A 16,327-nucleotide genomic window follows, 5' to 3' on the forward strand; every position below is an offset into this window, starting at 1 on the left:
ATCAGGTGTGCATAATTATTAGGCAACGTCCTTTCCTTTGGCAAAATGGGTCAAAAGAAGGACTTGACAGGCTCAGAAAAGTCAAAAATAGTGAGATATCTTGCAGAGGGATGCAGCAGTCTCAAAATTGCAAAGCTTCTGAAGCGTGATCATCGAACAATCAAGCGTTTCATTCAAAATAGTCAACAGGGTCGCAAGAAGCGTGTGGAAAAACCAAGGCGCAAAATAACTGCCCATGAACTGAGAAAAGTCAAGCGTGCAGCTGCCAAGATGCCACTTGCCACCAGTTTGGCCATATTTCAGAGCTGCAACATCACTGGAATGCCCAAAAGCACAAGGTGTGCAATACTCAGAGACATGGCCAAGGTAAGAAAGGCTGAAAGACGACCACCACTGAACAAGACACACAAGCTGAAACATCAAGACTGGGCCAAGAAATATCTCAAGACTGGTTTTTCTAAGGTTTTATGGACTGATGAAATGAGAGTGAGTCTTGATGGGCCAGATGGATGGGCCCGTGGCTGGATTGGTAAAGGGCAGAGAGCTCCAGTCCGACTCAGACGCCAGCAAGGTGGAGGTGGAGTACTGGTTTGGGCTGGTATCATCAAAGATGAGCTTGTGGGGCCTTTTCGGGTTGAGGATGGAGTCAAGCTCAACTCCCAGTCCTACTGCCAGTTCCTGGAAGACACCTTCTTCAAGCAGTGGTACAGGAAGAAGTCTGCATCCTTCAAGAAAAACATGATTTTCATGCAGGACAATGCTCCATCACACGCGTCCAAGTACTCCACAGCGTGGCTGGCAAGAAAGGGTATAAAAGAAGAAAAACTAATGACATGGCCACCTTGTTCACCTGATCTGAACCCCATTGAGAACCTGTGGTCCATCATCAAATGTGAGATTTACAAGGAGGGAAAACAGTACACCTCTCTGAACAGTGTCTGGGAGGCTGTGGTTGCTGCTGCACGCAATGTTGATGGTGAACAGATCAAAACACTGACAGAATCCATGGATGGCAGGCTTTTGAGTGTCCTTGCAAAGAAAGGTGGCTATATTGGTCGCTGATTTGTTTTTGTTTTGTTTTTGAATGTCAGAAATGTATATTTGTGAATGTGGAGATGTTATATTGGTTTCACTGGTAAAAATAAATAATTGAAATGGGTATATATTTGTTTTTTGTTAAGTTGCCTAATAATTATGCACAGTAATAGTCACCTGCACACACAGATATCCCCCTAAAATAGCTACAACTAAAAACAAACTACAAACTACTTCCAAAAACATTCAGCTTTGATATTAATGAGTTTTTTGGGTTCATTGAGAACATGGTTGTTGTTCAATAATAAAATTATTCCTCAAAAATACAACTTGCCTAATAATTCTGCACTCCCTGTATAATAATGAGAATGGAAATGTAACTGAGGAACTCACGGAAAACAAAAAGTATGTATGTTTGAATGATTGAAGTGGAACAAGAGTGAATGCAAGAGCGGGTACAGAAGAAGTAATTGATCTCACTTTGGTTTCAGAGTCACTAGCAGGCATTAGTAGATGGAAAGTAATTAGAGATAACACAATAGGTAGTGATCACGATCCTATAATGACAGAAATAAGTTTGAATGTGGAAGAGTATGGAATGGGAGCAGTAGAGATGTGTTTCAGTAGCACTGATTGGGAATCGTTTAGGCTCATAAGTGAACAGGAGTTACAAAAAGTTGATTTAAGTGTTGGTGTTGATGATTTTAATTTATCTGTGTGTTGTGCCATTTTATAAATCAGCAGCAAATTGATTTATAAAGGAGAAAGGAGGTAAGACCAAGAAGAAGACTACCGTGGTGGACAAAGAAATGTGATGAAGCAATTAAGGCTCGAAATAAAGCTTTCAAAATGTTGAAAAGAAATTGTAACGCTCAGAACCTTATTGAGTATAAAAGGTTACAGGGTAATTTGAGAAGAGTTGTAAAAAATGCAAAGAGAGATTTGTGGAGGAATTTCTGTAATTCAGCAGGAAGACAGACTAAAATAAATCAGGAATGGTCAATGATAAGGGAAATGATTGGGATTAAAAGAGATTATAGGTATCCAATCCTGAGTGATGGAGATATAACAGCAATTAGAAACGAAGAGAAGGCTAATATCATGGCAAAATCATTTGCTAAAATTCATAGTTCAGACAAAATCGATGGAAAGGAAAAGAAGAAAAGGACAGACATTGGCAGAGAATGGATAATTATTAAGACAAGAGGGAGATACTAATGATTTACTAAATATATAATTTACACAAACAGAATTGAACAGGGCTCCTTGTTAGGAGAAAGAGGTAAATAAGTCAAAGAGTTTTGGGTGGACAGCAACCCAGAAAGCAATAGAAATTCAAAAAGATCAAATTAATATAAGCCCAGTAGTCCCATTACCAGTAGCACCACTACTTTCAGACTCTAGTTCATCATTGGCCTGCTTGGATAACAGTCCTTCAGAAGCCTGACCAGACAAACTGCTGTTTTCTACAGTCATTGGATGGGAGTGATTGCTAAATTTGTCTGGATACCAGCACATTATTTTATTGTCAATGAGGTGGCAGATAAAATTGCAACGCAGGCTGCTAAAGGAGATCAAGTCGGTTTACATAGCAGTATTAGCAAAACTGAAATGAGGAGCACGATAAAACAGAAAATGAGGGAAAGATGGCAAAAGTGGTGTGAGGAGGAGAGGACGGGGAGATAGTTTTATTCTATTCAAAGGAAAACCAGAAGAGAAGAGACAATAATATCTCGAATCAGATTTGGACACACTGGATTAAACAGTTCACTATTCATTATAGGGAAACATGAAATGGGGAAATTTAGTCGCTGTGGAATAAGTGAAACCATTCAACATTTTCTGTTGCATTGTCAAAAAATATCAGGAAGAAATTTATTCATTTTCATTATTTGGTATGAGCGGATTCTGGTCCACACTCCAAACCAGTTGGTGGCGGTAATGCACCACATCGTTGTTTGTGAACCTCCAAAAACTCCTTAGAAGAAGAAGAAGAAGAGGCGAATGACTGAGGATTTTAGACAGGCACCTGTAAAGACAGCCGGATACAGTGCGAAGTGGTCCTGCGGGCGTCCCCGTTGCATAGAAACGAAAATTGTCGGGGACGTCGCACATTTACAAACTTGAGCTACCTGTTAACCCTGATAAATGAAGGAAATCGTTCACCTTTTCATATCGGGAAAGAATGATATTCACGCGATAACAAGCGACGTTTAACCGGGCTTAACAACTGCAGCCAACGCTAGTTCTGTTAGCTTACTTGCGATTAACAATCGTTCCCTCCTGAGTGCGCTGTGAAAGGTACACTTCAGCACTTCAGAAAGAGAATGTAATCAGTGACGGGCTCAGTTTTGTTGTCAGTTTCTGTGAGCATCTGTTTTTACTGACGTGAACCGTGACGAACCAGGAATAAGTGAAGTAAAGGCGAACCTCAAGTAACTAATGGCAAGCTAGCTAATACTCCCTGGGTATTATCCGTCTATCGGAGCTCCTGTGGGAGCATAACGGAATTTCTTTCAGGTATTTATAGCAGCAATCAAAAAGGGAGATATGGCTGTTGACGCTGGCAGCATCCCTGAACTGGACCAAAAGAAATACGATGCGGACGAACAGGTGAAGATCATCTGCTTGGGAGACAGCGCAGTTGGTAAATCTAAGTGAGTATTAGCTGGAAGCAGCGATCAACAACATTTGAGCTTTCCTAACATTGTGGGGTTGGCACTTTTCTCCTTCTTTCGCAGGCTAATGGAGAGGTTTCTCATGGACGAATAGTATCCTTTAGCAGTTTATACAGTTCTTTGTGGATCTAGAAAAAGCAGGTGACAGGGTACCAAGAGAGGAACTGTGGTACTGCGTGAAGAACGAGAGTGGTAGAGAAGTGTTGTGAGGCTGATGCAGGACATATATGAGGACAGCGAGACAGTGGTGAGGTAGGTGTAGGAGTGACAGATGACCAGGTGGAAGAGGGGTTGGAGGTATGCACCGGAGAGAAATGGAATTGAAGTCAATAGAGGCAAGACAGAATACATGTTTGCGAATGAGAGGTAAACAGGAGTAACAGTAAGGGTAGTGAAGGTAGATGTGTTTAAATACCTTTGGTGGTCAACCATCCCAAGCAACAAACAGCGCACAAGAGAGTTGCAGAAGAGAGTGCTGGTGTGGTGGAATGGGTGAAGACACATGTCAGGGTAGCAGCAAGAGTCAACTGGAAGGTTTACAAGATGGTAGTGAGACCTGTTATGGCGTATGGATTGGAGACAGTGGCATTAATAGAAAGACAGGAGGTAGATATGAAGGAAGGTTGGAAAGATAAATGCTAAGATTTTCATTGGGAGGGATGAGAATGGACAGAATTAGAAATGACTTCATTAGAGGACAATGCAGTTAGGGCGACAACGCAGGTTAAGCAATTTGGAGACATAGTGAGAGAGGCATGCCTGAGAGCATTTGGACATGTGATGAGGAGGGATAGTGGATACACTGGACAAAGGATGTTGAATGTGGAGTTCCCAGACAGGTGGAAAAGAGAGACACCTCAATGGAGGTTTATGGATGTAGTGAAGGAGGCCCTGTGGATGGTTGCTGTGACAGAGGAAGATTTTATTTAACTTTTATTTATATAGGGAATCTCAGCCAATGTCTATTACACAAGAGAGACCTGTTTTAGACAAACATAGTAAAATTTCAACAATAAAAGAAACAAAGACACTAGTTTTGAAGTGAGATGGCTGCACTGTTGTAACCCCTAAAGGGAGCAGTCAAAAGAAGAAGACGAAGAAGCAATTTATAAATTGAGTACTTAATTTTAAATTCAAGCAGGTGGGCTAGGAACAAAGACTTGGAAAAAGATTCTCTTAGCCTTAAGATGCTTTGAAGAAACAAGTTGCATATTGTTAAGATCCTTAACTCCTCGTGCAGTCGTCCCCAGCAGTTGTCAACCTATGCCTTGACTCTCTACAAACACGCAGCCACTGTAGGAGACAAGACCATAGCAGTTGGTAAGTACCATGCACTTGCTGTGACAACATAAAATATTTGAAACCAGTTTAAAATAATAATCTGCAAATCTTAAATTACCAAATTCTTTTTTTATTATTTTGATCCAAAGATTTCTGGGACACTGCTGGTCAGGAGAGGTTTCAAAACATGCATCCTTCATACTACCACAAAGCACATGCATGCATTATGGTAAGAACACATTCAAGTGTGCATGAAGAAGTGAGGATTAAAAATAGTCTGAAAAATGTAACTATGTTGTCAGCAACCAAGGTGAACTTTTGCTAAATCTTTCATCTTTTTTTTTCTTTTTTTAAGGTTTTTGATGTTCAAAGGAAGCTCACATATAAGAATTTAGTCAACTGGTATAAGGAACTAAGAGAGTACAGACCAGAGATACCCTGCTGTGTTGTTGCCAACAAAATTGATGGTGAGTCTGCACATTAAAGTTGGTGTGGAGTTCTTGTAATGACTGTATGCAATGGTAATGTTAGAGTTCGATGTGTGACATGATTTCTTTAGGTTGCAGTATTTTTTTTTAACTGTTTTGTCCAGCAAACTGGACTTTGTGATTGTGATTGTTTTTCCACATCTGCAGCCGACATGAAGGTCACTCAAAGAAGCTTCAATTTTGGGAAGAAGCAAGGACTCCCGTTTTACTTTGTGTCAGCAGCTGATGGAACCAATGTAGTTAAGGTCTGAGCAGGTTTCTTTCTTCTCCTGCTGTTTTACATAATATGACTGGAGTGAAAGTGTTCATTTTATAAGCCAATTATCAACTTCAGTCAGTGTAGTCATTATAACATGTTCACACCACCTGAACTTCTACTGCCGTCTGATAGCTCTGACTGTACCTCTTTCGTCAGATGTTCAGAGACATGATCAAAAGAGCAGTGGAGTACAAGCAAAACCCCAGTGACTTCATGGATGAAGTGATGCAAGAATTAGAGGTACACTAGCTTCTCTGATTTCTAATGTGCTTGTCCTTAAGCAACTGTAGAATTTTAACTTCAAAGAATTAAATATTTGATTGTGCGGTACTTAAAGTAGGAAATATAATGAGTTCATTATTGTCCTTTGTTGTTTTAATATGATTACTGGAGATCCTCTCTACTCAAAATCAACAATCATAGAGTTAGGACTAGTGACGAACTATATATATATACTGGATATCAAAGATGGAGAGGTGAAAAGAGGTGGAATCCTAAGATTAGGTGTGCAGCATGGGGAAAAGTTACTTAGAAACTAGTCACAGTTTGTATTGCTGCTGAGACTCACTGATCTTGGATTTAGCTGACTGAATTCAACAAGATATAAGCAGATGTTGCTTAAGTTATATCTGATTTCCAACTCATAGACTATATAAAATTAGTAGGAAAGTTTGAATTTAGTGAGTGAATTTAATCTAATGTCTAATGTAGCATCAAGAGCTTACATTTACACCACAGTCTGCACTGCAACCCATTCAACTTAGTGCATCACTGTCTACTTTACCACAGTATTGCAAACTAACCTGTTTTCATGCAAACTTTGAATAACAAAAAATATTGTACTTTAATTTGTTTAGCAAGACATTTCGCATTATGAAAAATACATAACTTCAGTAACACATCATCTTTATATCCAATCCCTGTTTCTGAAATGAATTAGGACTTTACAAGTAAGTTTTAAATTTCAGCTTTATAAAATGTTGCTTGCTGAGCAGTTCTTACCTTTGAAAATGATTCATCTTCCTCTCCCATCCAGTCTTTATCTCTCCCTGGGAAATACAGCAACTGTAGATTTAGGTAACAAAACACACTATGGTACAATCTGCAGAAAAGCTGTTTGAATTTGGTGATGTTTGTTGAGCTGTGTGAAAGCAGCATTTGAAATCACTTCCTACAAATTTCAGAACCACAACTTTATTTACATCTGCACCGTGAACGCACCACAGGGATACAAAGTGAAGAGGTGTGTGTTTAGGGTGTAAGTGAGACTGTGGGATGTCATTATTTTCTTATTACTACATGCTGTCAGCTGGAAGCACCTCCAGGCTGCAGCATATGAAAAATTAAATCTCTCAACAGTATTATGTGGCTATTATTCTTCCTATCAGATTTAATTACGCATTTAATGAAGGTGCCGGAACACCGTTCCGGATCATTCCAGCCCACTTTAACCCCCGTTGCTAATAGTGTTAAGAAATCGAGTTTCAATGGGCAAAACTGAAAGATCAGAATTCTTAATACATTTAAAAGCATAAAAAAATCAATATCATTTGTCAGATTAGTGCATTCAAAATAAGTGAAACCTAGTTAACATCTGCAGACTACAACTGCCTCTTTACACTTGTGTCATTTAAAGTGGTTCCGATTTTTAAGCTGTAACAAAATCAGTACAAATTTATGATATAAAGAAATGTACAAAATGTACAAACAGCATTTGTTTTTGGCAAAAAAAAGTGTAGTTATGAGAAAATTTACTAATAACTGTTGGTGATAGTGCTGATATCCTCCATTCACTGCTTTCTTACAGAATTTTGACCTCGAGAAGAAAGATAATTCAGAGGCAGAAGAGGACGGATTGAAGGCAGAGAGTCCAGAGTTAGTTTAAAACATTTCTGATGACACCTGAAGGATCATTTCTGCTGCTTCTGTCCGGTGTCAAGACATCTTAATCTCCGTGACCGACACCATCAGCAGGAATGCTAATTGTAATTTTGGTGGTCTGCTTTTTAATTGATTGGAGGATGGCGCACGGTAATCTATAGATGTTTTAAATTACTGCCCTCTATTCTGTCTAGTGACGGTAGCGGGAATAATAAATGTGGTGGAATGAATAGGATTTCTGTTGTTTACAGAGCTCATTTAGCTGCTGTCATTCATACTTTGAACAATATCTACTATTCTTAAGGTAGAAAATGAATGTTTGCTTAAGTGTGAAAAAATTACTATGTGAAGCATTGAAAAGTAACTCGCACAGCAAAGAGAACATGTGATTATGAACTGTACTTGCTGCTGTTCTCAGTGTTTGTGTGTAGTGTTGTGTGCCGTGCCAGCAGGGGAGCTGCATCTGTCGACTGCATTAATTTTATGATTTAAATTTTGTGTTTTTTATCTTTTCAATAAATGAGAACTTAATGTACCATGTAACCAAATCTTTATCATGCCTCTTTCCATCTTGCTGTAATGCAGCAATAGGAGCAGAGCACTAAATAATCAACTCATCACCATTTTATAAAAGAAAATGACAACAAGCTGCCTGTGATATGAGTAGATAATAACAGAGATATTAATTAATATTCAAAGTTAGGTACAAATGTATTTATGCAGTTACACAATTTTGTATTTTTGCCACCACAGTGGATTTTAAATCAGTCAAGATGTGCAGACTTTAATGCAAGAGGTGTATTGAAATTTTTCATTAGCGTCTATGAATAATTGCCATTTTCATACATGGTCACCCATTTTCAGAGGTCTGGAAAACTTCACTCATTTTAAATACAAAGACTGGATGTAAGACTTCTTTTGCACTCAGTGCTTAAGTCTAGAGCCCAGCTCACTTGAGCTGCTCTACTAGGCCTTCACTGCAGATGCCTCCAGTTTCTGCTTGTTTGTGGGCCATTCTGTATTCAGTTCATGAAAAGAGTGTCGAGAGTTATGGCTTAGCAATTAAAAAATATCCCTGAGAAGCTCTTGGGTTGCTTTTGCAGTATGCTTTGGGTCATTATCCATTTGGAATGTGACGTGCTGATTCCGGGCAGAGAGTAAAGCCCCGTACACTTCTATCACCGGTCACATCAGCTGCACTGTATCCATATAAGCCCATGAGACAGCATTGTCTGACGGTAGATGGACTGATTCTTATATAGCGCTTCTCTACACAACTGGAGCACTCAAAGCGCTTTATACAGTATGCCTCATTCACATAATAACTTTTTTCTAAGTGCTCTCATACTCCATTGGATGCACCAGAAAACAGCTTGGGGTTGAGTATCTTGCCCAAGGTCATGCAGATGCAAGAAGCCAGATCTACCTCCTGAGAGCATGATGATGGTTCGGATGAGCTCTCTATAGCACACTTTATGCTATAGACATAAAGTTTTATCTGTTCAACCAGATTTTTTTCCCCACAGCTGTGCAGGATACTTAGATGTTTCATGACAAAGTCTAATATAGCCTTCTTTTCCTTGAGTGTACCGAGTGGATTGCACCTCATTATAGTTCCATTCATAAACTATAATATAAATCTCCTGATTAATGGACGGCACGCCTACTTCCTCATGAATATTTATGCCTTAGTTAGATGTTAAGGGTTTCCCCACCAAGGAAAGAATTCTGAAATCATCCACTTTAGTTGTCTTCTGTGATCTTTTGGGCCTTTTTAGTGTCACTGAATAGACATTTATTCCCTTTAAGAATGTACCATTAAGTTGGTGATTTGACCGACCCTTCCTTAAGTTTGTGCTCTTTGTCTTATGCTATTGTTTTGCATTTTTCAGCCTAATTATGGGTTCCTTCAATTGCTTTGATGATCCTTGGACCTGATACTGAACAGCCTCATCTGGCATCAAACTGACTCTCAATCGTAGGAAATCATCTTACTTTTGAGTGTCTAAAAAATGGGGGGCTATATTATATAGTTTTGCTGTTTAAGATCCACTGTGGTGATGTGCAAAACAAGTAAAAGTAGTATTGTCCAAAATCCTGTAGATATGTTGGCATGTTTACCCTTTGTGTCGTATTTCCGTTCAATAAACCACTGAAGAGACTGAAGTCAAAACAAGTAGACAAACTCTTTCATGTTTTAATTATAAATTTATTACATAATATAACAAACATATATCTCTGTGGTGGAGATATCCTGGGCAACATCTCAGATCTTGCCTCAACCTTTACTATCTCCCTTACTCTGCATGAGGAATACTAGGTAGCTTCTGGTTAACTCATATTTGTACACGGGATTTTGTGTATTAAAATACAGAGGGACTTTTATATGAATATTTTTAAGTGTGCAAAGGGAGAATAATTGCAGATGAGTTTTCTGGTCATTTGATGCCGATAAGGGGAAGCTTAACCCGTGAGACAAGGCTGAGGTGTTGCAGTGATACATCCACCAATCTAAACTTCACAGTGCAAACAAGGAGAAAACTGACAATGAAAGAAAAAAAACCCTTTTGATGATAAGATCACTGGTTCCATTTGGTCACTGGACACCAGTGGGTTTTTAAAAAAGGTCACGCTGCTGCCCCTATACTATGTAGATTGTGCTTTGTTGATTACAAAATAAGACAAAGGAAATTATTTGACCAAATGATGTGTACTTCTGTTACACTTTGCTCATTTTGAGTCTGTATCTGTGGTAATCTTAGCCACCGGTCCAAGCAGTTATTTAGTACAGCACTTATTCTCCTAACCAGGCCAGGCTGTGTCAAACTTCAGACTGCATATGTTCACCCTTTATCACAGTAAATCAAGCAGTTGTCTCCAAATTTCATTTAAATCAATAATTTAATAATACAGATATTAATTAATATGAGAATATATATATATATATATATGTACTACTTCTTCAAAAAATAAAAGTAATGACTGTACTTCCAGCTGCAGGAAAATACAGAAGGATCTAACAAACATCTGTTCTCAAGATTTCCAGGAGATGGCACCATGTTATCATGTTATCTAACAGCTTTAGAGTGCTGTAACTAAGATAGTCCTAAAGCAAAGACAAATATACAGTGAAAAGTTTATTTACTTTTTGGCACATTTTTCCTTTGTGTTGTTTGTTCCTCACTGGATCACTTCATATAGCATATCCAAAACTCAGAAACTGAAGGTCTGAAAAAGGAAAGAGGAGTGCTGCCAGACAGAGTGGAGGGTAAAGAGCACAAATGCCATCTGGGAATGGGTTTACAAAACAGTGATACTGCATAAGCCGTGCCTACACAGTTACAAGGTGAGCTGTGGTTGTCTTGCAATATAAAATGTGACCGTGTTCATCAATAATGTGGTAATCTCAGTCTGTCTTGTTGCTCTTGAGCCGAGCAGTCCACTTTATGAAGACGTCACTTAGTACAAAACAAGAATGCCGGACGATGATGTTGAGTTTTGAAATGAAGATTAATGCATGTGTGCATTTTTATGTTTGTGTGTGTGTGTGTGTGTGTGCGTTTTGTGAGCACGTGTGTTTGTGTGACACAGCCACCATCTGATGGTAATACAGTAAGGCTATAGTGGACCAACTCCAGTGATGTAAACCCTAACAATTAACCACACACACACACACTGACGCTCTTGCACTGTCACACGCATTCTCATTGTTTCAATCCCAAACAAACGCACAAAAATGGAAACAAATAAGCGATTGCACACATACACACTGCCATACACACAGTGAAGAAGAACGACCACACAGAGAGATTCAGGGAATCCAGATGCACGCATGCTCTTGGACGATGGGTGGCTTTTATGTTAGCACCTTGTCACCTTGTTTTGTGCAAATCATCCCCTAGTTCATAGTTCAGAGTTCAAAAGTTCAAGAGTTCATAGAAAGAATAAAATCTGCTCACCTTTTTTTCACAGGTGGTTAACTATGCATATATGCCAAACATTCATATATAGATCTATATACTTTTTGTTTTTCAAAAATTTATATGAAATCTATTATATATACATTGCTTGTGATTAAAAAAAGCAAATATTTGTAGTTTGTTTATTTTTTACAAGTGTAAGTATGTTTAGAATGGACAGGAGATTTTTTTTCTGCTCTTTTTCAGTCACTCTAAAATTCAGATGAGTCATGATCCACACGCTACAAAATCTACCCACAGTGTCCGAGGGTAACAAATCAAACGACAAAAGAAGAACTGATAAGAACAATTTAAAAAAAGAAGTGTTCAAATGAGTCTGAGGACGTGACATCTACGTCAAAAACAAAAGAATAATCAGTGAGGTCACAGCGAGGCAGTGAGTGCTATTCCTACAACCCACATACACCGTTAAATTCCCCACCTGCTTTTACAAACTGTGAGAAAAAGAAACTAAACATGCGTGCACTTTTTCGCCAGGTGTAAGTGCCTTGGCATACTGATTGGATTCTGCTGATGCACAGAGGTTTTACTTTTTTTACTGGTAATAGACATTTACTGGCTTCCCGTCAGAGAAAAGCTATAAAATGCATTTCGTTGTGTGAATAAAACTCACTGTTTCTCACTGCCAGCAGAAGCTACTCATGAGTACAATTGTAGATTTGTATTGTTAAAGGAAAATTCAGTGGTTTTTTTTAAACAACCTGCGCCTTATTGTTTTGAGTTGTAGCTGTCCCTCTGTTTATGATATTTTACTCACTTAGAAAATGGTAAAGATCGAGGAAAGCAGCAATAATGTCAGGTTGTAAAATACTGAATTTTCTTAAGACCTTGCAGAGGCTTTCCCATCCCCACAGCCTGAGAAACTACAGACATTCCCTGCAGTGGCATTTCAGAAGGGCATACACATCAAGCTCATTTAAGCTTGTATGGCAAGTTTTTATTGGTTATACAGGTAAAGGAACACAATTATTAGCTTTTTAAAAAAAATTATTTGAACAGTTAAAGCTTGTTTCTCCAGGTTTCCATGCTTGGAAATTGATACCAGACCTTGTGCAAACTGGTCTAAGTAACACTATCGGGGACAGGGATGGAATCTTTACTAGCTCTCTAACAGACTATGGTGGTGTTTAACTGTTGAAGTGTAAGAAAAATTCAATTTCTAGTAGTAAAACAGCAAGCAACCTCTTCATGCTGGTGCCCCAAACTTCCATCCCTGAGTGATAAACAGGCATAAGATGAAGAGCCCCTTTAAAGCCAGTCAGCTTGCACATAGGTGGCCGGTGCCCTTGATGTGTTATTGTGGATACACAGGCAGCGGGATCTGTTGCTGAAGCAGTAGGGATGGGTGTCAACTGGGGTCTCAGCCTCACATTACGGGATGCCCTTTAGTATGAAGGAAGACCGTAAGAAAATAAAAACAAACAACAAACTCTTTGTCAAAAACATGAAGCAACTCGTCATGCTACGGTTCAAAAAAGGAGTGACCATAAGGAAAGTTGGATACCTATGACAAAAACTTCATTTCCATATTTATATACTTTTTCCTTTCAAATATATATATATATATAGAATACTTATATATATGTACGTATATATATAAGTATGTATATAATTGGTAGAAATGAGTAAACTATTAGTGGAATAGATTTAAAGATTTCTCTCTGCCTTCTATACTAAAAACCAAAAAAACAGGTGCAGATTAATTTATTATATTTCCTCTTTGCAACATTGTCTTTTCTCCTGAAAGCTATATTTAAATACATATATATATATATATATGTATATATTATATAATACCTATATATATTATTCCCTTTGGAAAACCAAAAAAAGAAACTGATTATGAAAAAAAGCCACGAGTGTTGGTTAAACATTCTCCAAATATAATAGATAGCACAGTCTGGGTACCAAGGCAGAGGGGGTTTTCTCCCACGGTTTACTTTGTGGAGCTCCGACTCTGGGCTCTAAAGTCTTCGGTTTAAAAACAGCACGTATACAGAAGACACACCTTTTTCAGGGCTGTGTGTCCGTAGCACTGTGTTCATTGCTGTTGATCTCTGTATAAATATTTTGAAAGGCAACTGAGCTTTCTGTGTGGAACAAAAAATTCTGCCTCCTCCTCCTCCTCCTTTACTCGAACTGCAAGAAGGCTTTCAGCAGCCTAATAGAGGGACCTGGGGGGTTATTTGGGAGGGGAGGTAGAAAGGAGAGGAGGGAGCGAGAAAGTGGGGATGTTACTAAGGAAACAAGTGAACCTTTCACAAATCAAATGTTCTAATTGGAGCTCGTCTGGCTCGTCTTAGCAAAAAATAATTAAATAAAAACGCCAAATATCATTTTGGGCCTGATTTAATTGGCCACAAAAGCAGGGTGGTGGGCAAGAAGAAAAATGAATGTATCGACTCCTCCTCTTCAGTGCATTGCCAAGTGCAGGGTGTTAATGCAGAATGGAAACAGAGTGTGCCTAAGAGCTGCAGGTCAACATTTGTGATGCCGAACATAAAAGCAGCCGGAGTAAAAGAGGAGCGGCCCCTATCGCATCGCTTATTTTCCTTAACCCCCGAATCTTCTGTCTGTCTTCACCGATCTCCATCTGTGGCTGTGTCTCAGGGCAGGGGTCAGCTCTCCAGCAGCTGTTTCAGTGCTCGCTCAATGTTCATGCGGTGTCCGACTCGTGTCACTCCCAGCTCTGCAAAGTCATCCTTGGTTAGAGCAGGGAGGTGAGAACCTTCGATCTCATGTTCCTGAAACCCTGCTCTGTGCTCCCCCAGGTTGATGCTCTCCAACCAGTCTCCAACATCATACTTGTTCCAGAGGTGGAGGGGTTTTTGGTGAAAGGGTCGTAGAGCTAAAAGTGGTGAACCTAACCCAGGTGAATGGGAAGGTGACGGGGACGGAGAGCGAGAGCGGGAACGGGCGCTGGAGCTCCTCATTACAAAGCGGACCTCCTTTGGCTCCTGGGGTAGGCTGAGGCTCGAGGATTTGAGGATAGTTTGTGGCGGTGTGGTTGGTGAGGTTGGTAGGCCGTAGCCTGAGAATCGTCCAAGAGGGTCGCCCCGATCAGGTGAGCCTGGACTAGGGGTGCGTCGGGTGATGGGGTAGCGACTGCCAGGGCGGATGGTGTATGTGGTTCCATAACTTCTTTGAGAGATGGTGTGGAGCTCACCTAGGCTGCTGAAAAGTCTGGTGGAAACAGACAGAGGCACAAGGCTTTAAGAATAAGGAAGACTGTTAACGAAAATAAAATAAAGAAGAAAAAATGACACTTTGGGTTATAGAGTGCAGTAAAAAAATATTTGCCCCATTCCTGATTTCTTAGTCATTGTTTTTCTTGCATATTTCTCACACTTGCATTTTTCAGATCATTTTAATGTTAGACAAAGAAAACCAGAGTTAATAAAAAATGCCATTTTAAAATTATGATTACATTTATTAAGGGAAAAAATTTATCCAAACGTGAAATGTTGCCACCTAAACCTAATAACTAGTTATGCCACTCAATTGCAATCAAGCATGAGCAATGAGTCTTTACACTGTGGAGGAATCCTGATCCTCTCATCTTTGCAGAACTATTTTAATTCAGCCACACTGGAGGGTTTTTGAACATGAACAGCCTGTTTAAGGTCATGCTAAGGCACCTTGGTAGGATTGAAGCTTTGACTAGGCCACTACAAAATTCATTTTTTATTTGTTTTTAGCCATTCAAAGCCTACTTCATATTGCCAGACAGGTTCTATTTAAGTGATTTCTTGATTCAAGGGTGTGGCAGTAATCATGCTTGGATGTCCAGTGAAACTAAACATTTAGTCACAATGAATTTGTGATTTAACAAGGTGGGCAATTGTATTTCCTCATTGGGCCAGGTAGCTTTGGATAGCTTTTTTCCCTTAATCGATAACATCATTATATTAAAACTGCATTTTTGTATTTATTTGAGTTATGTTTATCTAATATTAAAATTTGTTTGATGATCTGACAAATGTAAGTACGAGAAATATGTCAAAAAAAAAAAAAGAAATCAGAAAGAGGGCAAATACTCTTTCACAGCATGTATATAAACAGCAGTCATTCATTTTAAAGTAGGTTAGTGCAGAAGAGAGGTTAATGGCTGTTAGAAAGATCAAACTAGTCAGACTAAGAACATCTAGCTATGCAAGTGACTACAGGGTAGTTCTCCAAAATAAGAGCCCTAGCCCTAATTTTTACTCACACCCATAAAAACCCCCTAGTCCCTGTGACATTAATGAGCGTGTTTTTGCTATGATTAATTCAATTAAAGCTGTTGAGTCCTACTATAAGCATCCTTGAATAGGTTAGTGTGACCAACATTAGATTACAAATACAGTGTTTAAACAGATGTATTGTGTTACACTGAAACTGCTGATATCACTAACCTGAAAGCAGAATTCATTTTCTAATGTGTGACAAATTCTGTAGAAACAAACGCACACACACACACACACATCCAAATTTAGATGCAGAAGGCAGATCTAAAAGTAGAATATTAAATTTGATTTTCAGCTCTCTTGCACATTAGTTACATTTTGACTCACTCAAAAAAATGGATACAGTAAATATTCAATTTCATGACCACGAATTACATTGTTTGAAGAAACAGGTGGGAATTGTTGTTAAACACTAATTAGCATTATTTACTTGTTAATCAAAGGAGTAAATGATCTTGGAAGCTTGGCTAACACTTAATTCAGTGCAATACGTTTAGCA

General features: G+C 38.9%; 2 protein-coding genes across 10 annotated transcripts in view; one reads left to right on the forward strand and one right to left on the reverse strand.

Annotated features, from left to right (window-relative positions):
• The first annotated feature begins 3,061 nt into the window (after window positions 1–3,061).
• On the forward strand, window positions 3,062–8,165 carry rabl2 (RAB, member of RAS oncogene family-like 2). Its single transcript, XM_026176175.1, has 9 exons — window positions 3,062–3,470; window positions 3,556–3,692; window positions 3,777–3,806; window positions 4,954–5,033; window positions 5,144–5,223; window positions 5,350–5,461; window positions 5,630–5,727; window positions 5,898–5,981; window positions 7,549–8,165. The coding sequence occupies exons 2-9, from the start codon at window positions 3,586–3,588 to the stop codon at window positions 7,624–7,626; spliced, it is 669 nt and encodes a 222-aa protein (XP_026031960.1). The 5' UTR covers window positions 3,062–3,470; window positions 3,556–3,585; the 3' UTR covers window positions 7,627–8,165.
• A 5,233-nt stretch (window positions 8,166–13,398) lies between these two features.
• The window catches only part of shank3a (SH3 and multiple ankyrin repeat domains 3a), a 165,340-nt gene continuing 162,411 nt past the window's right edge, over window positions 13,399–16,327 (reverse strand). For 5 of the 9 annotated variants that reach the window (XM_026176172.1, XM_026176171.1, XM_026176169.1 and 2 more), the window contains one exon: window positions 13,399–14,785. In XM_026176172.1, the coding sequence (XP_026031957.1) occupies window positions 14,221–14,785 (565 nt within the window). In that variant the 3' untranslated portion in view covers window positions 13,399–14,220. Of the gene's footprint in view, window positions 14,786–15,996; window positions 16,034–16,327 lie in introns of those variants that run through there. The other 4 variants (XM_026176174.1, XM_026176173.1, XR_003272963.1 and 1 more) reach the window with 4 other exon arrangements.

This window comes from Astatotilapia calliptera, chromosome 7 (genome assembly GCF_900246225.1).
Source record: "Astatotilapia calliptera chromosome 7, fAstCal1.2, whole genome shotgun sequence".
NCBI lineage: Eukaryota > Metazoa > Chordata > Actinopteri > Cichliformes > Cichlidae > Astatotilapia > Astatotilapia calliptera.